This window comes from Chlamydotis macqueenii, chromosome 3 (assembly GCF_036417535.1).
Source record: "Chlamydotis macqueenii isolate bChlMac1 chromosome 3, bChlMac1.mat, whole genome shotgun sequence".
Taxonomy (NCBI): Eukaryota; Metazoa; Chordata; class Aves; order Otidiformes; family Otididae; genus Chlamydotis; species Chlamydotis macqueenii.
This window is the reverse complement of record NC_141558.1, coordinates 96,897,111-96,922,289: the sequence shown is the minus strand read 5'-3', so window position 1 is coordinate 96,922,289 and position 25,179 is coordinate 96,897,111. Positions and strand designations below refer to the sequence as shown.

The 25,179-nt window shown below is 38.1% G+C and overlaps 1 protein-coding gene across 1 annotated transcript in view; it reads right to left on the bottom strand.

Annotated features, from left to right (window-relative positions):
- Positions 1-25,179, bottom strand: part of PCNX2 (pecanex 2) — a 160,949-nt gene that overhangs the window by 59,674 nt on the left and 76,096 nt on the right. Inside the window, exons 18-22 of the mRNA XM_086743929.1 lie at positions 24,167-24,259; positions 23,500-23,650; positions 18,210-18,351; positions 13,309-13,486; positions 1,611-1,721 (exon numbers count right to left, since the gene is read on the bottom strand). Coding sequence (XP_086600055.1) covers positions 1,611-1,721; positions 13,309-13,486; positions 18,210-18,351; positions 23,500-23,650; positions 24,167-24,259 — 675 coding nt within the window. The remainder of the gene's footprint in view (positions 1-1,610; positions 1,722-13,308; positions 13,487-18,209; positions 18,352-23,499; positions 23,651-24,166; positions 24,260-25,179) is intronic.

The following is a 25,179-nucleotide window of genomic DNA, read 5'->3' as shown; positions in this document are numbered from 1 at the left end:
CAGTATCTTAATTGCAACATTGCCTTAAAAGACAGATTTACATTTACAAAGGATATTATAAATATAAACAATAGAAAGCTAGACTAGATCACTTTAGTAATAACTGTGTGAGTAAACTAAATCCTGCTTAGTTAACTGTTTTCCATTTTGCAAAGCTTAATTGGCACTTTAAACAAGAGTAAAGTAATCACTGCACAAAATATTCATGACCGAAGGGAAACTTGTTGAAATATAATCTTAATTCTCAGATGTTTTACTAAATAACATTATAAACTCTTCTCCTGCAATTCATACCTACAACACAGAGGAAATTTTTTTTTGTTGCAAAATTCTGTAATAATTTACTACAAATCACTCCAAGTGCTCAGACAGATCACTATTTTTATAACGCTTTCCTTTCATAAATAGACAATCTAAAGCTTTCCCCCAGGGAAATTCCCTTTGTCCAAGGCTCTCATTTATACTTGCTATCTAGAAACACAAGCATAGTTAATCAATGCTGCATATGATTCAATATATCAAAGCAAAGAGCTGAGGGAAGAAATCACTCAAGGGTGGCGGGGGGGTGGAAACCACTGTGGGATGAAAGGGACAAGACTTAAGTATGCATTACCTAATAAACAGTATAAAGTAAACTCTTCAGTAGGTCTGAACTAAAAGCACTTTGTCAACTCTTCTTCCACTACTTTGGTTCACAAGGAAGGAAGAAATGAAAAGTTTGAGTAAGAAAATGCTTTAGATGTCAATAAAATTAAATCTGTTCAGTTAAAGCATTTTAATTAATTTTTTTATCTCTTTCCTGTATTAAATCAAGTTTCTAATGGAATTAGGCTTACAGTTGAAAAATTTTCCTTCCAAAAATCCATATATATTTTTTAACTCTACAGATATTTGGTGGTCATTAAACTCTGTGTTTTATTTTCTGTATCCACAAAATCAACGTTCACAACCCTGGAACAGACTATTTCCAGAGGACTGCTTTAGTGTTGATGAACATATATTGTTACTCACAAAAACAGAGTGGAAATGCTAAAAAGGAGAATGCTTCTTAGCACCACAATGAAAAATGCACATTAAAATGTTAAAATCCAGCTGCTTTTGAAGTGGGGGGTGGAGAGGGAAATCAGGACAGTTGCAACAGAAATTGGCTCATTGAAATGAATTTGTATCTGAGATACCAACTAGAAGCAACTGAGAAAGTAACCAGTACTTTAGAGTCCAGTCAGTCATATCCGCAGCACTTTACAAAACTAGCTTCTGCATACATAGAAATAATTCCAAGTTGGGGCTAATATGTCTGTCACAACGTTTCTTTCTGGATGCATCAAAAGTCAGTGCTGAGGACTGTGGAAGTAAGTGATCCACAGAATGCAGCTCAGTGGGAAGTGAGCAGGCATAAACAGATCAGTCTGAGAAAGAGCTCAGTTTCCAAATTTCAGATGCCATGCAGCCAAGAAAGAGAGAAAATTCTATTTCTCAGGGGAATCTCAAAGCATTTTCACATCTTAAAATAAGTTATCTAGGAATTTTGCACCTTGTTCAAACACTGTAAATAAATTACATACATGAAGAGGAATTTAAGAATAAAGAAAAACAAATTTATAAAGGATATGAGGTATTGCAAAGAGCTGAGCAAAAACATGGAACGATGATCCCCAGGCAATCTGCCAGGGAGCAATGTATGTCATGATGAACTGCAACTTCTGCAGTAGGTCCCACAGCTGAAAAGAAAAAAATAGAAAAACAAAAACATGGTGACTTTTTAGGCACTGAGATAGTTTCAACACTAATATCTGAAAGTAACACTTTTTACAACTGTGTCCTGGAATGAATGTGAGATAAATCATATTGTATTATTAGCTTTCACGGGCATTAAAGCCTTACTTCTGTAAGGCACAAAAGTATACTCTTCATTTGAAATTCAAACTTGCAATGAGGTACGTTTTTAACCACCATACTGAGGTAGCACCCAGATTACCTTTCTTCAGAAGTATGTCTGCTTTAATTAGAAAGTGGGAAAACAAGCTCGGATATTTGCTGCATACATCACATCGCCAATCAGTTGCAGAACAGACTCCAGGAGAAAGTGGATATAGTGAACTGACAAAGCTCAATGTGCGACACGTGTGGCTCTGCACGTGGAAATCAGACTTATTTCTCAAGAACACAATATTTTCACTTGTTGAATCAATGGGAGAAGCCATCACTATGTAAGCATACGCTTGGAGTTAATAACGAATTGTAGCTGCAGTTTCAAGATCAAACCATCCTTCCATAAAAACGTTGCATTTATATTAATGCTTATTGTTGTGCGGTACAAATTGAAAAACACACTGAATTTCCTTTTGCTTCCTGTCAAATATGTTTGGTGCTGCAACTAGCTGTTTCTGATTCAAGAATGATGTGTATTTATTCCCTAGAAGACTTGTTTTTTCCTGTCAACTCTCTTGGCATCAGGCCAAAACAGATCTTATGCCTTGTCTGTACTGGGCCATCAGATTCATATTGCAGAGTAGGTTCCTGACAAACTGTCAGGAAAGATTTGGCCATCAATAGAGACACAAGTTGACAGTGAAATGGGAGTATATGCAATATTTCATGCTCATATAGCAAATACATGTTGAATTTCCTACAGCAAATTTTTAAACTGAGTTAATGAAAAACAATACATTGCCAACATCCTGAAAGACACTGAGGCTGTACCAATACTTGTATATTAAATGCTTCTAGGAATTGTCCCCAGGCACTGGTATTGTGTATGTCATTAAATTGTTAGAAAAATCCCTAGGAAAGTTTTGGTCTGGCCCAGCTAGCGCTCTTCCAAGCAACCCCCAAGAATCCTTTTGAACGAAAACCCTCCACACTCCATTTCCAGGTGGCAGCTCCATGCCTCCACCCTGCAGACAAACTGGGAGTTTATTAGCATGGACACAAGCTTCCCCTTGACAGCTAGCCTCCAGGACAGAGCATGGTCCTGGGCACTCTCTGTGTTGACAGGCAGAGAGGATGCACCTTCACTGGCTAACTCATTTCATCTGTCCTTAAGTTGCCACCCACAAAGTAACACTTGGTCACCTGTATCCATATCAGCAGTGCACTTACGTTTCATTGAGCTTCTCTATGATTTGTTGTAAATAATTGCAAATGAGGCGAGAGGGAGGTAAGAATGACTGATAGCATTAATGTGTTTTGGTCTTTGTGCCACCAAACAATCTTAGAAGCAGCTGCTGTGTCATGCTAACTTCAGTTATAACTGACGAACCTTCCAGTCGAGATGCAAGGAGTGCTTCATATGCTTTCTGCGCTTCGGCATGACTCAAATTAGGAGCAATATGCAAAATACACATTACATTAACTTTGCACAGGCATACTATTTAAAACTAGTAAAGCCCTGATAAAAATAAGCTGTTATAATCTATTCAAGGCACAGCCAGCTTACCCCTACTTAGTTTAAGTATGAGAAATTCTTATCTTCTCATCTTGTTTTCTCTCAAAAATACTCCATGTGACTTGAAAACTACAGCATTAGCTAAAACAGGCAAGTAAAACTGAACTGAAACGGAACTGACTTTTATTTATTTGAACTCTGTTTAGCAGGCTGTGAGGTTGCTTCGTTTTGCTTAATTTTTATTTATTGGAAATGTCTGACAGAACAGCTGAGAGAAAAACTGTATCTGCTAAAAGATTTAAGAAAAGGGCTGAAAGAGCTAATGACTCACATCTGAAACCTCAAAAATTCAAAACTGCAGCACAACCCAGCAAAGTTCTGTCTGTTACAGATTGAAATCGCAAAGCCATAAATCACCCCAGCTGTGCTCAACGCTCAGGGTTCATCAAAAGGTTTTCAAACCTTAAATAAAATTCAGGTTTTGCATTTGCTAGGAAATCAAATCCAGAAGGAGACCGTTCTGGCTTCTAGATCCATTATTTCATTTTAATCACTAATATTTACACATTTTTGCAAAACAGGCCATGGAGCCCAACTTCCCTGTTGCTTCTAAGAAGTCCTACTACTTCTGCATTCACTACTGCTTGAACTTGCTGTCATTTTTCCAACACTTCCCCTCTCAGTTGATGTTTCTACAAGACAGGCAGTGGAGCTCATTTCCATGTGTAAGAAAATGGATATAAGGAGACCACTGTAGTGAACCTCTCTCAAGAGGCTCTCTCTTTGAGAGCCTTATAACATTGCACCTAAGGGTCTGGAAATGTGTGATTTTCAAGCTACTACTTTCATTAAGAGTTGTCAAGTGCCTCTATTACCTCTTACATTACAGCGTCCAGGACACATTCTGCAAAACACCTTAAGGGTAACGTGCCATTAGCATTTTACATATCTAACTATACTTGTTAAAGGTGATGTCACCTAGTAACTACAAAACAGAAATTGAGGAAGGGCAGAATTGGCTTTATATTTTCTCTTTTTTGTTTTGCTAGAAACATCTGAAAAAGTATTGCTCCTCATCAGTTTTACCCAGTTTACTACATATTTTCTCCTACATCTGACATGGGAACTGCAAGGATTCACAAAGCAATACTACTTTTCTCACAGAAGGAAACCCAAGCTGCTAAAAATTGCCTTCATAAATAGGAGGAAGCTGATCCTCAGAAACAGTCATTCTCTTATTTCAACTACCATCAGCCTTCAATAATCATAAGACACTAGCTTAAGAGGAAAATCTTCAACATCTTTTTTAAATTGTCAGAAACAATTAGGATTAGAAAGTGTTAGGAAAGACAAAGCCCATCTGGAGTCGAATCTGGCAAGGAAAGTGAAAGGCAACAGGGAAGGACTTCTATGAGTGTATGAGCAGCAAAAGACAGATGGGGAAAACAGGGACTTGCTGCTGAATGGGACAAGGGACCTTGTGATAAAGGACATGGAAAAGGTCTTTGCCTTGGTCTTTACTGGTAAGATTTCAGGAACTGCAGGACCACGAGACCTGTGGGAAAGCATGGAGAAACGAAGACACCATAAGTAGGGAAGGATTAATTAAGGGTACATTTAAACAAAACCCTTCCATGAGCCCTTCTGTTATTCTGTGAAATATGCAATTTATTCTCAGTAAAGTTTTGCTTGAATTAGGGGAACAACTTGCTCCTGAGGGTGTGGGGTATATTTTTTAACAGTGCTAGATATAAAAGGGAAAGCTTCCTATCTAAAGTGAAAGTGTAAGAAAAAAAAAAAAAACTGTGCTCAGTTTTAACTCTCTCTTTATAATGATTTCCTTGAACATGTATAAAAGATTAATTTTTCATTAAGACTTCTCCATCCCAGTTTAAGATGATTTATAAAAGAATATTTTTATTAAGCCTTCTTAGATCTTCAGTGTTTTCTACAGTTCATTAAGCAGAAAAATGACTTATTATTTAGGGGACAAAGTTCTAATACTCCTAGATATTGTTACTCATATGATAGTTTTGCACAGTAAACTCTTTTTAAGCTTTTGATAAAGAGTTTAAATTATGAGTATATTCAGTGAATTTAAACCAGCACATTCCCAGTACCGTCAAGAGAAAGTGCAGAACATGCATTTTTCATATTTATTCTATGCGGACACACACATGTAATCATCTTAATCACCCTTAAGTCCTCTATGGGTTCTGAAGCCTCTACAGACATCTGGCACATAAACTAGTATTCTATTTATCTATAAACAAAGGAAAGGCAAAGACTTATCTTTTCAGGATTACTTTTAAATCCGGTTATTCTTACTTAACCAAATTTAAGTAACATTACAAACTAGAAGTTAATGGCAATTAGTTAACATATATTAAAAAAAAGATTTTGGGAGTCTGAAACATCACTAAAAGGTGATCTCCTTTTCTCAGTTTGGCAGATTTCAATAAACTAGGCAGAGATTAAAACCTGAATTTAAATTATACTGCATGCAAGATGGAGATTATGCAATGCTTTCAGCTTTTGGCAGCTTTTCTATCTGTTTAGCATCTGTTGAGATTCTGTGTGGGTAGACTCCTTGGCAATACTGGGATTAAATAATGCATAAACACTAACATTTTCTTGCTAAGCTTGAATTTCGCTGTGATTTTAAAGAGTATATATACAAATTGGTTTAAACAAAAATAACTGTCATATACATACGTCTATATGCTTTACTTGCAACACAAAATTGAGCAATCAAAAAAGTTAAATGCAGAATTAATCATTTCCCACTTTCAACAGGTATTTCTTTATATTCCTGTTTAGATCCTAAGAACTTGGGATAGATTTGAACTCAGACTCTCAAATGCTAGGTGGGTATTTAGTTTTTCACGTGAAGCTAATTCTGGTCAATTGGTAGCTCCAAGTCTTAGAAGTAAATTCTGATACCTACTGGTAATGTCTTTTTTTTAATATCAATAAAAATTAAGATACATTAAGAGGGAAAAGTTGTGAGTATTTATGTGTTTATGGATATGAAATTAAACTTAGGTGGAATAATTTTGTTCTAGCTCATGGCTTTGCTTTGCAAATCAGTGACTGACTTTCTGGTTTTTATTTAATGCCATTTAAAACAAACTTCACCTATGAAACCTACAAAACAAGATCTACTGGAAATATTTAAGCTTTTCAATGCTTATGTCTTAAGTCATTGTGACATTCTATTGGTGTATTTGAACAGCACTATGTTTGAATCTACAACAAATACTTTCCAGGCTGTCTTTACTTGCATCTGCTTACAGACATTTGCAGCCTTTATGTTGTGGGATTTCAAGAACGTTGTCTAATGCAACATATATAAGAGGATCAAACTACAATCAGTCCAAGGCTCTGCTATTGAACCTTGGAGGAATACATTCCTGAAACAGTGTTCATCACTTAATAACAACAGTGTACAAAACAGGCATGTTTTAAACAGTTTCAGCAACAAGCCTCAGAAACTTTACACTTGAAGTTCAACATTAACTACTAGGTAGAAGTATGATGAGGATTATGACAATAAGATGATGATAAAACCTAACAGCCCTGAATCTGCTCATGGCAGAGGCTGCTTCTTCCAACACTGTCTGCTGACAGCAAGAGCCCAGGGAAGGAGCCTGTAGTACTGTAAGAAACCATCTCCCAAGGTGGGAAAAAAGGACAAGATCAGAGCTAATTAGCTTAATTTGCAAAGAGCCAGACAAGCGAAACAAATCAGCTGATCCAGCCTCTTCAGTAAAGTCTTCATAGGCATGGCTCCTACCAAGACATATCTTCCCAGAAATTTCCTTTACTAAAAGTGGACATAAAAAATAGACAGAGTAAGTTGTGTGCTTAAGCACCAGATACTCAAGATTTCTCTTTCAGTGCCTACATCAACAGATATAGAGCATGTCTCTATCAGCATGAAAGTACACTAATACAGTCCTCAGTGCATACCGAGCCGGACTAAACTCACGGAGCGGTGTACATCTCCCTGCAACCCTGAATGCATTTGTCCCGTTTTGAAGGAAAAGACACACACACACAAAAAGAGAGAAAATGCAACTTGGGAATAGTGTCAGAAATGAAGTCTGACAAAGAGGTCAGTGATGGAAGACTGAATGAGAAATCAATTAAACAATTTCTCCAATATTGAAAGGAAACATGGACTCTGCAGTGCTCAAGAAGTCTACAGAAAATACCACTGGGATTATCCTGTCAAATACCAGATGTAGCCTTGGGTATTTTACTCAGCAGAAAGTGTTGTAACAGGGTTTATATGCCAGATATCAGAAGTTGAGGAAACAGCTGTGAGCCAAGAGGGTGCAGCTGATTAAGACATTGGATTTCAGTATGCACGAATGGCAAGAAATGGATTAAAATATGAATTAACAACCTAGTGCCAGAAGCTTTGAAGTGAAACGTCACATTTAGAGAAGGATGAAAAATCAGAAAGGGACAGGAAAAAAGAGTGAGGCTTTTGACTTCTAAGTAACACGTAAATCAATCAATGGGACATGCAAACTCACCGAGTTTTATTGCCACAAAGGCAATAAAAAGATCCAATAGGTTAATTACTTGACTTCAGCAAAGCACCAAGAAGGTCAATGCACTTGGTAGCACTTTCTCATAAAATGAAGGAAAATAAGATGACACGCATAATTTCTTTCCTGTGCAAGGGATTGTGTTGTGGATGGTGAAAGTTAAGCCTGATCAGCACAGGTCTGGCAGGTTGTTACAAATTGGCCGTCTTAGCTGGAGTTACTTTGACATAGAGATCATCTTTCATAACTGTGTGACATCGGATACTATGGCAGAAAGAAGTACACAGAAAGAGAAAAATTCTTACAAAAATAAAAAAAATGCAGATTCCTTATTAGCTGGAAAATGTATTCTGGGAAAGAAGAAAAAATATCAGAGAGGGAAATTGTATTCTTAAGTGAGCTCAGCAGGGGTAAGAGTACTTAGGCAAATGAATTCAGTGTTAATGAAGGCAAATTTAACAAGCTCTGGTTCTTTGATTATTTTGCCTTATGCATGAAGACAAATTCAGAACCCTCAGAGGACTTGACTATAAGAAAATATAAGGTGATTTCATATTTTAGTATTGCTAATTAGTTCATCCACACACACAAATTAGGAGGCCATTAAACTGCCTGCCAGTAACGTACAAGACACTGAAAGAGATATGAAGTTATAGTCCTATACGTTAGAGGGTTAATGACACCGGGTCTTATCACTCTGATCAGGATCTGCATAGTAGATGAGTGCGTAAGCCAGGGGTGGCCCTTTTTTTTAGGCTTAAAGGAAGCTACACAGATTTGGCAAAAATGCATATTCCAACACCAGCTATCACTTCTCAGTTGAAAGAGTTGCTCATAAAAAAACTGGTTTACCTCAGTTTGGCATACAGTAATCTCCAACATGCTGCTGGTTGCTCCGAGTAGTGAAGTGACCAGGAAAAAAACCCTACCTTTTTTTTTTTTTTTTTGTAGTAGCCAAGAGCATACTACATCAAGAAGCATTCACATTCACATTATCAAGATTTTTTTGCTGTCTGTGCCCCTTCAGCTCAATATCAGCACCACCTGAGGTTCAATAAGCAGTTCAAGGAGACACTATGACCCCTCCCCCACCACGAAGATTTAGAGGATGCCCACAGCACTAGATGAAATGGAAAGCCACATCTTTAAGAGAGCACAGAAAAAGAGGTGGGGACAAACCTTGCCCTGAGCATCTTTGTTAAGCCTCATCGAGTTCCAAACCAATATCCTCGCTGTTTGAATTATCTGCATTGGTTTCTACTTCACACTTGAGAATACCTGTTCATTCTTGACTTGAACTGTTGTTATTCCAGACATCCTTTAAAAGCAGCTCACACCTCTGCCAAGAAAGGCAGTGCCAGGCCCATTTTTTTTTTCTTAATCGCACTGAAAAAAGATGGACTAGTGGGTTTTCCCCAGTTAAGTATTAAGTCAGGAGATATCAGAAGGGTGGAAGAAAGGTCCATCTTTTCATAATTCCCAAGCAGTTTATTCTTTTCATGCCCCTAAACTGGTTAATATTATTCCCACATTTTTTTACCCTATTACAGAAAAGGTCTTAGTTTTTCCTACTGTTAGAAGTCTAGGAAGAAATCTCCTAAGTCCTGTTAAATACTCCACCTTTGCTGTGCCTATGAAGAATACATTCTCAGTCACTTGTGGGTTGAACATTCTTATTAACCTTTGCACTGACATCATCTCCTAAGAAGTCCAGGAAGAACAACTGGCTTACTTGAAAAGTTTACACAGAGTCATGTAGACCAAGAAGACTGTCTTGATTATCTGGTTTGACTTCCTGTAAAGCATTACAACCTCAATTTTTGAATGAGCAATCACATAATTTTAAAAAGCCACTCAGCTCTGATTTAAAGCATACAGACAACAGCAGTTTTGGCCAGAATAATCCCAGGCTCAAGACAAGGAGACAAACAGAGCTGGCTACACGGAAAGTCTTAGCATAAGAAAGATGGAGATGTCCTGTTCCATTTGAACTGAAAGATGCAATCATTCTTAAAAGTAAATAAAAAAGTATTTCCTTCCTCCCTTCCCATGGCAGTTTGAATGACAAAACAGCATATTCTGCATTCTGCATATGCCTAATCACCTTTTAGCATTAAGTTTTCAAGTTCCATAACTTGTCAAAAGGTAAACAGCTAATGATTTTTTTTAAAGTGAATGAACCATGTTGCATTAATAATTCTTATGATGTTAAAAAGATAAAAAAAAAAATCCTCAGGAATAGAAATTAATAGACTCTCTTGTTCTCTATGTTAGCCAGTGTGGGTGGCTTGCCTATTTGCAAACAGAGATAAAAATCTGTGAGCAGCGATTCGGACTTCCATGCCTCAACTTGTTCAGGAAGCAATGCGCTTATTTGGAGCTTCTGATTTGACTAAATTACATTAAATTACATTAAATATGAGGGAAGCATAATCAGTGAGGTATTCAGAAATATTCCACCCAACATTATTAACAAAGTTTTATTCAACACAATCTGCTTCAAGAGTCACTAGAGCAGTTGTGAATGTCTGTTGAATTTAGATGCCTTCTTCCTCAGTGCCTGGCAGAAGAAAATAAATGCTTACCACCACAGTGCTTTGAAAGCATGCAAATATATTTTTGTGGCACAACTATGCTTAAAAATTACCATCACTATGACTAAGGCACAGTGCTTCCAGTGTTCCCTAATTCAGATGGTGGCAAGCTGACACTTTCAATGAGTAAGCAGAAATCAGCCATGACTGTGTAATAAGTCCTGGATAGCCAAAGTCATGGTAATAGAAACTTTTTCAGGTTTTGTTTCTCTTTTTAAAAATAGTTGCAAACAAAAATGACTGAACTACAGATGGGCAGAATCTGTGAAGGCCCCTAAAGCTTTTAGGAACAGAGCTTGATGCAGCTTGCTTAGGGTCTATAGTATGGAATAAACACACATCATCTTTATCTTCAAGTGACCATATCCATTACTAAAGTTCCATAATATTGAGCTAATAAAAGCCCAAACATTAATTAGGGTAAAGAAAACTTACACTCTTTATGCTTTGAAATTAATAGGACTTTAATTGCTATCATCTGCAATGCTGTTTTTCAGATTGGCTTTAATGATCATTGTGTAACTGTGCATGTACTTTTGTAATATAAATAATTCAACCATTTAATTGCCTTTTTTTTTTTAAAATGGAACAAGGATAAGTCCACTTGATAAACTAATGAGCTATAAAATTTCAGATATTATGAGATATGAAGATAGCAGATTAATGCCAAAACTACATTTTCAAAACATGTCTGTAGTACAAGCTTTCAGCCGAGTAGAGCAGTAGTTATTCTAGCAAACATCTCTGCTTAATTTGGTATGCATCCTCCATTATCTCATTTGTATTGCTATCACTAGCCTTTCTACTGTAAACAGGAGCTGCAAACTATCCAAGCAACTCCCCAGAAACAACACTGAAAAGCCTTTACATCTCTCTCTTCCAAAACCATGTAATAACCCACACCAGTATTTTCTGATATGCTCACAAGGTGAACATTTTCAAAAGAATTAATGAGCAGTGAGACTTTCAATTCTGGGTTGCTAATTTTTTGATCTTGTAAAGAGGTGTTTGGAGAATGAGTTTTAGAACTAAAGAAGCCATCATCCAGACATGAGTTGTCTACTGCTGCACATCACTGACAATCTTCTCTGGGAGACAGAAATGCACCACTTACTCTAGGGAACAAAGTAACGCAACAAATACTGAAAACTGCCCCAATGCTACCCCTCTCTGCATTACTTTCACTGTATATCTTTCACTCCAAGGTAAGAAGCTTAAAAAATTACTCTAACCCTATTTTAGGATCACAGGGTGGGGCTTCTATTTAAAGCAGGGCTTTGTATCTCTTCTGCTCCTTTTCTTCTGCCCTCTCTTCCCAACTCTTGCCTCCTCACCCCAGCAGAAAGAAAGCAGAACAGGTCTGTGGCTGAAGGTTTGAAGCAGGTGAAACTCCTGCTGGAGTATGGTCCAAGAGTTCAGAGAAGAGAAAGAGCCCAAGGTCCCTCACTGAGTTGTTGTTATTCCTTCCTTACCCCAGCACAGAAATAAACCAGGAAAAGCATTTAACTTCTGCTTCACTCTTTGCTTTAATGGTTGGGAGCTCCCAACGTAACACCAATGAACTGGGCCTTTTGTTAGGAAACCTGAAACTTCCACGTCTTTCTCCTCTCAGAAATGAAGTGGTGCTAGTTGGGTCATACTCACACATACAGTAGGAATATTTTTTAAAAAGAAATCACGTAAACAAGCCTGACAAAAAAAAAAAAAAAAGACAAAAACACCTCACCAGAGTTAGCCCTGGACAAATTGTGTCATATGTTATGGCAACCAGGGACTAACAAGTTTAAAAACAAAGCATAATACAAAAGAATTGGTAAAAGCTTTAGGCAAGTCTTCAATACTTTCTCAGGTTTTATCAAGGTATCACTTAAACTTGCTTCTTTCAGTGAAACAGCATAGATAACAAAACAAGACAGGATCTGATCTGACTGATGCAGAAAGGTGGGGTTTTTTTCAAGTAAATTCAACTAGACCACACTCCAAGAGTTAACAAAGTAAAAGAGAGGAAGTAGCTCTGAGGTTAAGGGCAGCATCACAAGGATAACAGACTGAAAATAGGAAAAGAAAAATGTTAAGGCTGACATTAGGAAAACATTTATTATCATGAGGATGATTAGATAATGGAATAATTTCCCAAAGGAAGTTGTTGAGTCAAACACAAGAGGCATTCAAAGGAAACCTAGATAAAAACACCAGGCAATTGATCTGGAGGGCAGCCCTGAACTAATGACCCAAGAGGTTCCTTCCAACTCACCGAGGATTCTCCTCTTGAAAATAACAATTCTGAACTTTCTACAGCAATATGTGAACAAAAAGTAAATGCAAAACACTGCACAAAAACAGAGAAGACATTTAACTTGAACCTTGTTTTCAGCTAACAGATTTTTTTTCCTCTATAGTACCAATAATCTGTGTCTATATATGCATTCATTACTTCTAGAAAATCCTACCACATATTTAGATTGGATATTAGGAAAAAATTTTTTACAATGAGGGTTGTAGAACACTGGAACAGGTTGCCCAGAGAGGTGGTGGAAGCCCCATCTCTGGAAACATTCAAGGCCAGGTTGGATGAGGCTCTGAGCAACCTGATCTAGTCGGGGATGTCCCTGCTCCTTGCAGGGGCGTTGGACTAGATGACCTTTGAAGGTCTCTTCCAACTCTAACCATTCTATGATTCCATATTGATTGGCACAGTGACACTGAGAAGATTAATAAAGCTACGAAATATATTTTCCAAAGATGTGACAGGAGCTATAAAACTTGCCTTATGAAACACGATGGACATCATGAAGAAGTCCAGCAAGAAATTTTCTGAAATGTCTCTGTAGTCAAATCGGAAGAAGATTACAGTAAAGCTCAAAGTAACAAATTGATTAATAGGATTACAGAATGAAGAGCGGAGGAGTTTCATCCCAGCCACTGTTATCAGGATAATATCACAGCTGTAAAAGGCAGAAAGAAAAACCTAATCAAGTCAAAGTCATAAAGCATTAAATTATGAAGCTCTTAAATAGAAATAGCTGTACCAGATCTATTTTAGATTGCTGTGTGTATCTAAATCCACACATCTTATTGATTTCTGATACTAATTCTATGTTCTTTTAATAATATTTGACCGACGCGCAACTTCGTATTTTTTCCCTTCTCATTATCAAACACTTGTAATCTGTAATAAAGGAAGAATTCTTTACTAAAAAAACAGTAATATTGACTATTAAAAACCAATAATCTAGAAAGGACATTTGTATATAGCTCTTAAAATAAAATCTCCGTTTCAGAAATATCTTGGCCCTTCCATTAATACATTACTGTAGTTTGAAAAAAACATCTTAAACCCACTTCAGTTCTTTTATTACTAGAAATTTCACTTGATAAGCGAGTTTATAATTATTGTCCTAATTTCATCATACACAAAGCCAAAATTCTGGCTAGAAACACCCATAGACGTGAAGTGCTTGAAATTCTTACCATTGCTCTTGCTCAGAAGGTCATCTATTCTATAAAGTGATTACTTCATCAGACGAAAATAAATTGTGTGTTGCATCTAAATGTGTAAAATGCATGCAGTCTGCATTTTACTCTCCCTTATTATATTTCAGAGATTGAAATTAAGCTGAGAACTCTAAACAGTAAGTGACAACACAGAAAATCAAGAAGTCCAGTCTTTAAAAGTTAAAGTGTTTGCTGCTATATGTCAATATGTCTATATATATGTCCAAGAAGATAATGTTCCTCTTTTAACCCTCCAGAAAACCACACTACTTTTTGTCTAAGAAAAGAAAATACCATTCTATGAGAAGAAAAGATGGAGGTGGTGCATTAGCACTTCTTGAATTAAAAAAAAAACAAACAAACAAACCACTGCAGTCTTTGGATATATATCTGAACTTAGAGACTTGAGGTTGTTCAAATCCTTAAGTTTTGTTTCTAAGATACTTGACAGAATTAGAAAGATGGTCTTGCTTGGACAGCAATTTTGATCTCTTGATAATGCAGCCTATTCTGGGGGTTAGATCCTAGAAAGGTCTCAGAGACATTAATTTTTAGATCACCTGGCTAGACAGGCACTCCTCTCGAAATGCGACACAGTACTGGGCTCCAGACCATGAAAACTTGTATGGTTCTGTATTTTATCCAACAACTACTAAAAAAATACAGGAACAAGGTCAGCAGCAGGAACTGAAAGAGATGATTCCCCACTCCTATAAGAATTTCCTTACCATGAAAGCAGGAGGAATCAAAGAAACCTCCCATAGCCTCTGTTTTCCGGGTAAGTGCTTAACAGTTGGACTCTTTTTTTAAATGAAATGGGCAACATCACCTTCTCCACAAAGGTTTTTAAAAGGACAGAAATCAAAGCAGTATTTTGTGAACTCAATCCAGATCACATACTGAGTGTGCCACAAAAACAGCTCTTGGCTTAAAACCTTTGGGTTTCTGGGTTCTAGTCAGAATAAAAGTGATTTATTCAGAAAGCTCTGGGCATTTTCAGAAGTATATCTCAAGCCTCCTAACGAACCATAAGGTCAAATTTAGGAGTATTTTGTGATATTAAGTACCCTCAGGGTTTTTTTTGGCAACGGAACAAGTATATTTGTGTTGCAGTTCTGCACACTGATGCCCAAGAACTGTACTGGATCTGTTCCTGAAAAGACAACCCAAACCTAGTAGATGTATAAGTAACTCCCTGTTAACCGAGAGCCAGGTGACCTCTCCTAAATAAATTCAGCACATTCACATTTTGGGAGATGCATTTTTTTTTTTTTTTATGGTGGTGAAAATAGGTGGGGACTTCAATGCATAATAAGTGACTCAAAGTAGGCCAGGTATTTGCAAAATGCATGGAAGGTTCCCCTCCATCCTGCTGTGAACCAGGAAAATACCTGCTGCCATGACTGACACTTGAGAGGCCAGGAAGCTCTAAACAGGTTTTCATCATTCTAGCAAGGCTCATAAGTCTGTGCATTTCCAGGTTGATTTTATTTTATGTGGCATTTATTCATTATTGTGTACCTTCTGTAATGCAGATGGAACTATATTTGAGTGCAGGTCATTCTAAAGGATCACCAGGACATCACTGTTGGAATGAAATGCCAAGCTGACCTTATTTCTCACCTTGTCAAAACCGTTCTTTTCAATTTGTCCCAGATTTCTGAATGGAAAGCCTAGTGACTAATCTAAACAGATTCTGAAGCCATTCCAGTGTGTTCTGTATGAATGAGTTGGATCTCATGTTCTTCAGAAGGAAGAAAATTCTTGCAACATGAAGGAATTTTCACATAGAAAACTTACAGATCATAGAGCAAAAGAAAGACTTTTTCCTCACTGGATCTGTTAACATGCAGAAAATTTCACCAAAAAAATGACATTTTATAAAACAATGCTCTCAAGGGTAACTGAAAACAATTTGCTCATTATCCTTCCTCTTTAAAGATATTGCCACACAAGATGCTTTTCCTGGGGTCTTAACTCCCAGCAGAGAGAAAGTAGGAGAGAAAAGGGAGGCTTATTTCTGAAGCCTCTGTGGCAGGTAACACAGGCAGGCTTTTCAGCTTGTCAGCATGGGTCCCATTAATAACCTGCACATCAGGGTCTGGAAAGCTCAAGAAAACTCCTGACTGTGAAGAAGCTGTTCTGCTTCCTCAAGAAGCAAACCACTGCAGTTCTTTCAATAACAAAGCAAGATGCAACTTCTTTAAAAAATACATTTAAATTGAGGAAAAAACCTCCAAAATCAAATCACACAAAACGTACCACCTCAGACACGTTCAGACACAGAGCGGGAGAGTGCCGCCTTCCCTTCCTTACCGTACGATGTGGACTCATCCTTGGGTGATAAATAACTAAGGAATGTTCCAACAACAGGAAACGAGTATTTATATACTAAAGCAGAGAAAATACAACTCTCAGTAACACTGCATATGGAAGGAGCAAGGAGAACATAGGATCCCTCACAGGCTCTTAGAGTTCAGAAAGAGGTGGGATCTGAGGACGAACGTTTTGCATGTGGCATTTACATGGCAGCTGTAGGGGAAGTGTATTAAAGAGGAGTGCCAGAGAAGTAGGTATACTGGGAGTGCTGTGGAGAGACCTCTTTTACAAGAAAAAGGAGAAAATAGAGGTTTTTAATCCAAGGTGACTGCACAGACACAAGGGAGATGGGGAAGGAAAGGACTGTCATGGTATTTCCCTACAGATCAAATAATCAGAGGCAGACAAATGTAATTACTTTCTTTAATCTCAAGATTTCTGGGAGACTGACTCACTACTTCTGAACACTTGAGGGATGTGATAGTTTCAAGTGCAATCTAGCTTGGAGGAATGACTACGTGAAAATAGCACCTTCCTAACCCTGCATATTTGCTCCGTGCACGTATTCAGTCACATCTGCTAACAAGTGACAAACGACACTTTGATTACTTTTTAGTTGTCTGAGCCTTGCAGAACCAAATAGAGGTATGAGTGTCAACTCAGTTTCACCCTGGACAATACATCTAAACTCCTGAAGCACCTTGGCCCTAGCATCTCCCAAGTGCCTGGGGGAAAAAGGTCAATGGGGAACTACACAGGCTATTTCTGAGTGACTGGTAAGAGTCTCTGTGGAAAAGCAGTTGCCTGGGAGGAATAAGCAGAAAATTTGACTAATGCCCTAGTCCTAGTTTCAGCCCCTAAAAGCAGGGACCACCTTTTCCTTATAGTTGTGTAGTCCCTAAAGCTGTGCTGCTCTTCAAGAGAGAAGAATAATTAAAATAGCATGCAATTTTTACATCAAAGTTCTTTTACGTGATATTTAAAGTTAAGAATCTAAATTATTATTAATCCTGAGGAACTCTCCCTCCTCCAGCAGTTTTTCCTGCTACTGGAACCTTCCTTCCTGAACACAGGCTGTTTCTTTGTTTTTATCATCTGCATCCCTGTCATTCTGATAAAAAGACTGCAGAAACTCTGCTCACTGGGGATCCTGCAGTCACTAAACCTGCAGAATATCTGCAGTAGGCAAGTCACTGACCAAAATATTTACCATAAAAGGCTGTCTGCAAGGATCATACTGTGATATCATGGATCAGCATCACCAGTTCTGCTTAATATCGGAGACATCAGATTTTGGAAAAACTTGCATCCTTACCTTTCTCAAACCACTCTTAAAGCAGGACTACCCACCATTCTACACTGCTGAATATTTTATTCAGCCTTGCCTTAAAAGACTTCTGTGGTGAGGCTTCTGATAACTCCTTTGGGAGACTACCCTGTAGTCTTAAAAATCCTCAGTTAGGAAATGTTTCCTGATATCCAGCCTAGATTTCTCATTTTCATCTGATTAATTCTAGTTACCCCACTGTGTTTATGCCCATCAAACACCTGCAGCCTGGTATAGTGTGTCTGGCTTTTAATTGACATTTAGACATTCCATATATATCTATATATAGCTCTTTAATATTTTAATTTTTCCTTCTCTCTCTGGAGTCATGTATTAGCATGTGCTAAGGTAGTTCTGCTTTTTTCTTTCAGCAAAACCAATGATTATTATATACTGAACTAATAAAGCATGAAAGCAAACTGTGACAAGCAAACAGACTTATTTAAGAAACAAATTTCATTTCTCAGTCTTCAGCCTAAAAACCAAATATTCTACTAATCACATGCTTTGAGTTATAATCTACTTACTGTGTACCAAGCTTCTTGTATTTACTAATTGAGAAAGCATCAATGGTGACGGCATTCAGTATTATAGCTGGATACAAAATGTATTTCTCAAAGCATTGAAGCCACACATATAGCCTTTCAAACCACATCAAATGAGCAGCATCTGAAACAGAAATTCAGATAACAGAACATTTCATCAAATTATCGGAATTTTTTGAACTGCAATACTGTAGAAGTATTAATGTGAGCTGAGCTAGCTCACATTAATAAATATAACCAATCAACTAATTTATGAAACAATGGAATTCATAATTCTTTCGCAATAGAGAAACCATTTTATTCTCTGAGTTTAGAGAGTGTCTGGTTTGCTGCTTATAATGGCACTCATGAGAAACACTCAGAAACTGTAAGAGATGATACAGATAGATGGTAGTTTCTACATCATCCAATTACTAGAGACAATATTAAATAGCACTTTTAGTGATGTAATGGCTCCGGAGAGGCCCTCTCCAGCTCTGGCACTGACCCGGTGAATGACCTAGGGAACCTCATTTGAACTCTGTGCCTCTCCTTCCCCATCTTACAGTGGCAAAACACTGTTTATTGAACTGCAAAGTATCATTAACCTCATTGATAAACAAAATATCCTTTAACGCTGTAGAAAAAAACAGGAGCAGGAGCATCTGTCATAGATGTTTCTCAAAACACCTAAACAGCCATTGCAAAAAGTATCTGCTAGGATCACATCATTAACCAGTAAAGAGTATCTGTTTTTGCAGTACACTTCTCTAACAACATCACAGTGCTTAATATAAGTATTAAACAAGAACTAAATGCTCTGTGCAATTCAACTGCTATGAGAACTTAGGTGAACTGAGTGCAGAAACACTTGTGTATGGATAAAAATAATGTCCTTATTCTCAACTGAGCTCAGCTAGACAAGGTTATTGGAAAAACAGTGAACACAAAAAGGCAGAACTTGGTATTGACTCAGAAATAACAATGTCAGCTACTGAATCTCCAATACTCTTCCCTGCAAAAATGAAAATAATTATGTATACACATCCCACCCTCCCACACACATCATTTCAATGACAGGCAAAGGTGACATACTGAATCAACAGATTTGTTGACTTCTATGTTCTACAGGCACACTTATATATTGTATAGACTCAGAGAGAATGACCTAAAAACAGTCCTTCCAAATTAGCTTTAATTCATGCTTTGACAGTATCTTAAGCTCAGGCAATACTCTTGAAAAAATTTGCCTTCAGAAAACTCCAACTTCTGTTTCTTGTTATAACGTAAAAATATTTCCTCCTCTTATTAGCTAAAGGCCACCTCCTAAAAGTTCATATACACAGCAAAAAGTCCATTTCGGAACCTAGCCGTTATTCTCTGTTCCTCTCTCCTCCTCCGGAACTACAAATTGCTCTCAGACCTCCACTCAAGAACTTCATCCAGTTGGCCAAAGCTGAGCTCTGTGTAAGAACTCAAGCTTGAATAAAGAGATGTGCATAACAAAGAAGGTAGCTGCAGGAGCAGAGAGATGTGTGCAGACAATTGTTGTAGTTTAGCCCTGCTTGGGATCATGCTCCACAGTCTCTTACTCACTCCCCCCACCTTCCGAGGGAATAGGGGAGAGAAGATATAACAAAAAGGCTTGAGGCTTGAGACAAGGACACAGGGAGAGATCATTGAAGTTACCATTACGGGCAAACCAGACTCGACTTGGGGAAAAACATTTATTTATTATTATTAATAAAGTCAAAGCAGGGTAATAAGGAAGAGAACAAAAACAACTTCTCCCCAGCCCTCCCTCTTCCCATGCTTAACTTCATTTCCATTACCTCCACCTCCTTCCCTTCAGCCCTGAGCAGCACAGGGGGAGGAATAGGGAATGGGGGTTGTGGTAAGTTCATCACATGTCCCTTTACACCACTTCTTCCTCCTCGGGGGAGGAACTCCTCACATTCCTCTCCTGCTCCAGCATGAGGTCACTCCCATGGGCTACAGTCCTTCACAAAGTGCTCTGGTATGGGTCGTTTTTCCACAAGGTGCAGTCCCTCAGGAATCAGCTGCCTCCTTCAGGCATCTGCCTGCCCCAGAGTGGGGTCCTCCACGGGCTGCAGGTGGATCTCTGCTCCTCCGTGGACCTCCATGGGCTGCAGGGGGACAACCTGCTCCACCATGGTCATCACCACAGGCTGCAGGGGAATCTTGGCCAGGAGCCGCATTACTCCTCCCCCTCCTTCTTCACTGACCTTGGCGTCTGCAGCTGTTCCTCTCACAAGAAATTCTTCACAACAGGCTGGCAGATGCCTCTCAGGATCTTTTTACTTCTCATTCACTTCTCATCTCCTCTCCACTTCTTGCAGCCAGGCTGGGCCGAGTTGGGCCCAGTCGGCCCCCTGGCAAGAGGCCAGAGGGTGAGGCCTGCAAGGCCCACAAGGCTCCTGCCTCCCTCTCTCTGCCCCTGCTCAGCTGCTTCACATCTTCTCCTCTTTTTTTTTTTTTATTATTTTTCCCTTCCTTAAATACATTATCGCAGAGGCGTTATCACGGGACATTCTGCTACCAATTGGCTTGGTCTTGGCCAGCAGCAGGTTCGCCCTAGGCCCAGTTGAGTCCACTGGACAAAGGGGAGCGACTTCTAGCAGTTTCCTACAGAAGCTACCACCATAGCCCTCCCACTAAACAAAACCAACACAACAATGCAGACAGAAAAAAAGAGGTTGCATTCAGAGAGAGGCCAGGGAAAGACGTGGATGATTTGAAAATGGTGTACATGAATCTGTGGGGTACAAAAGTAGTGCTAAGAGGAAGCAGAAGAAAAATATTCTCCAGTGTTTCTGAGTTTCTTTCTCACTCAGTTCTGCACTACTTTCTACACATCTATTACACCACAAGCTCATACATCTTGAACTCAGCCTTTCTTCCTGCAGTCAGGAAAAAAAACAATGACAAGTAATAAATGAATTCTCATAAAGGGCATCCTAAGAACTGATCTGACAATTGCTATTCTGTGGAAGGCCTGAAAATTTGAACAGCTCATCCATAGTCTATGAAACAAAGCCAGGAGTAAACTTGTGGAATTGTCAGTACCAGCTGCTCGTCTAATTGCAAGCAATCATTTGTCTCCCCATAGCACTACACTTGTCAAAAATTAGGAAGCTGAAAATCAAATTCTATGCAGTAAAAACTCCTCACAGACATCTTGGTTTTTGTACTTGTCCTTTCATTGGCCATGTCTGACAACTACAGGACACTGTCCCTTCCCAAACTTCTCTTTCTAAACAAACACGGAACCTTTAAGTTCAGCTCCTAGATTTTTGTTACAGGGTGAAAGAAAGATGACAGTCTGTCAGACACATCTATCAAAGGGATTACATAACCTTTTCCTCAGCCTGTCTTATCTCAGAACATAATAAAAAGCCTCTGCAGCAGCCTAAGGGACTGATATGTATATATATATATATATACATTTACTCCTGTTTTCTAACACACATCACCAGATACATTGCAATAATACTTAAGCCCCAAAGTGCAGAAATGCACCACACGTAAAATGAGGACTGCAAAAGAAGGAAAAAAGTCTGTTGCCCACAGCAGGTAGCATGGGAAATGCAGCAGATCTCAAGGCAGAAGAAAATCCATCTGTTGAGATCAGTCTCATAGATCTCTACCCTCAACCTTTTCAGAAGCTGAGTCATTCCATTTAGGAAAACAGTATTTTCTGACAAATGAAGACAGACTTAATAAGGACAAGGGAGAGAAATCCTACAGCAGTCTTTTATGATTAAATGATGTAACAAACAATAAAAATAGGGTATTAATCAGAATTACTGATTATCAGGGACAGGAAGCCCTGAACAATGTTTTCAGTTGAGCACGATCCTTAATAAGATTTTATTTCTACTACACTTTCCTTGGTGTATTTGCAGTAAAAGTTAAAAGGCAACCTTCAATCAAGTCTCTTGGGTTCTTTTTTCATATCCAAGTCTTGTTTGAAAAGTAATCGTTTTGAAAGACATGATTTTTTAAAAAAAAAAAGATTTATATCCTTAATGCATGGTTTTGCCGAGAGTGATCCGAACTCTTTTTTGTTTAGTTGAAGAACAGACTAAAGTCCCTCAGCAGACTGTTCTGACAACGCTGTCTTCAAACACCTCAGGAACCTGTACTGAGAATGATTAAGGCACAGGATCCATCAAGAAATGACAAGCAAGCTTTTGGCTGGTAGCAAAGGCAAGATGAGAGCTGGGGGGAGAAAAATGCTGTGCTTCTCAAAGTACACTGTCTGCTTGCAGAAATAACTGTATCAGAGCAGGAAATCAGACCTCGACACACTAAAATATTTACTGATACTTGCATGTATCAGGGCACTACCCACTGAAGTCAGTAGACATTGCAAGAACAAATCCTCAAGAAAATTTCACAGTTCCTTTCAATTTTAATGTTTCTCTAAAAGTGTTGCGAATGGAAATTAGAACTCTAAGTTGCACTACCCATGCTGTTCAAATTATATATAGTTATAAGTCAGAAAGCAGAAAAAATCTGCCTCAATTTCATCAATCATTAAAGTTTTTAAATTATATAAAATGCCAAGATATTAAGCATAAACTATTAACATATCAAGCAACACAGCAAGTAACAGTACTGTAATGTAAAAGCAAAAGGCAGATCAGACCATAGTTCATGAAAGGCCACTTAGAGCCAGTAAGATGCTTAAGGAATAGGAGCATTTGACATAGGAGGAGAGGCTGAAAGAGCTGGGATTGCTTAGCCTTGAGAACAAAAGGCTCGCGGGCACCTTATTTAATGCCTTATTGGAGGCATTTTGGGGGTATTAATAGATGATGGGGAAGGTAAAGTTGATGGAGCCAGACTGTTCTCAGTAGCGTCCAGTGAAAACGGGCACAAACTGAAATTTTGTCAGCTCTAGCTGACCCTGCTCTGAGCAGCAGTGTTGGGCTAGACAATCTCCAGAGATGCCTGCCCAGCCTCAGTCATAGAATCATAGAATCATAGAATGGTTAGGGTTGGAAGGGACCTTCAAAGGTCATCTAGTCCAACCCCCACAGTCCTTCTGTGCAGTTGTCTCAGGAGACAACGTCTACAGGTTCACAGATTTGCTGGTGATCAGCAGTGGGGGAGGAAATGGAAATGATGGGCTATGCATGCTATTCAAAAGAGGGAGATGTAAAGCATAATTTATTCTCCCTGCTCTGTTCCTTCTGGATTTTTTTTTTAAACCAAGATGAGCTAGAAGTTATTGCATCCATTGTTTAGAAAAGACTTCATTACAAACCTCTCACTTCCCGTTGCTGGTGCTCTTTGCTTTTAAGTATGGGGTGGGAAATCCACAGCCAGGGATGATGCTTGCGAAGCTGAGGAAGTACGTAATGTGTTACAAATCCCACAGTCCATGCTAAAGCAAACAGGACAATACTGAGAAATGGCTGGTCCAAAAGAGAAAAAATGAAACATAGTTACAGTTTGCAAACAATATTTTTATGTAAAACTTTTAAAAAGAATTTTTAACATTTCCTATAATTGTATTTTGTGCAATTAATATTTATTCCTGTGTTCAAACTCTGACTCCACAAGTGGATATGGATTTTGAAATACGTATTTTGCACATTCAACTAACCAATTTTTTCCTCTCTAATTAGAGGGAAAAAGGTAAGCAATCAGGCTTATTCATTCTGTACTCCAGGTTGCACATCATAAAAGAGCTATGGATATGCAGAGATTTAAGGCAAGAGACGTCAAATAAGTAACACTAAAATCAATATAATTATCCATAAACTAACTGCCTTACACATAAAAAAAAAATGTTATCATGACCAGTATATACATTTTCACTAAGTTCTCTTCTCACAATCTCTGTTCATTCCAGGTAAAGCACCCTGTGCTTTTGCATAAGACAGGTAATACCTTGGGTGGCGGGATGGGGAGAAAGGACAGATACACACCCTTAATGATAGAAACACAGTACTGGCACTGACAGCAAATGACAGAACAGCAGCCACCGAGCAGACAATGAGATCCGATTTCAAGATTTCTTTCTGTGAAAATAATGATTTCATACAAAATTAGCAAGCCAATACTATTTTAACCAAAGTAAACGACTCTGTTCTCAATTACTCACAGTCTGCATTGTGATAAAGCTAATCAGTACTCTCTGATACAAAAGTATTTTCTCCACTCTTTGGGAAATTATTTCGTCATGCTTTAGGTTTGTCAAAGTAATCACATTTAAATTCCTCATCCTTAATTTTAAATTATATTTCTAAATACTGTAGTTTTACAATTGGAGAAATGAAAGCAGTACATTTTCATACCGAGCCTGATTATTTTAAAGTAATATAACTCTTTTACATTATGATTTTTTTTATTTTTGGTAATAAAAATTCTAGTTCCATTTCCTGTTTGCAAGAATTAAGATTTCTTCAGATTCACTTTCTCTTGCACTACTGAAATGACGCATGCTTTTCTGTAATGTTTTCAGAGACACAAAGTTTGTACACTTATCATGTTCTAAAGCTACGTGTCCCATTCTCTGATTTTCTGTATCAGAAGCTAAATTTTGGCAGGATTTTACAGATTTCAGACAAGGCCTTTTTCTAGTGTCACTGAATGATAATGAAAAGACACATCTGCCTTTACATAAATATCTATAACCAGGGTAAGAGTAATTTTGTTTCTAAAGATTGGAAAATATCACTGCCTTTCCAGCCCGTGTTTCTTGTGATTAAAGTGTCCTTGTCAGTAAACAAATAAAGAAGATAGCTTGCGAGCTGTGTGATCTTTTGAATTGTACTTTGGAGGTCACCCAAATGTCTTTGAATAAATGAAAATCTTGTCTTAGATTTATGAGAGGGGTGTTTAAGTTCAGCACTCAATACTACGTGAAGTTATCAAATGAGTAACTATTTGTAGCTCTTGGTTTAGAAACTGACTTATGCTTCAATTCAAAGACATCTAG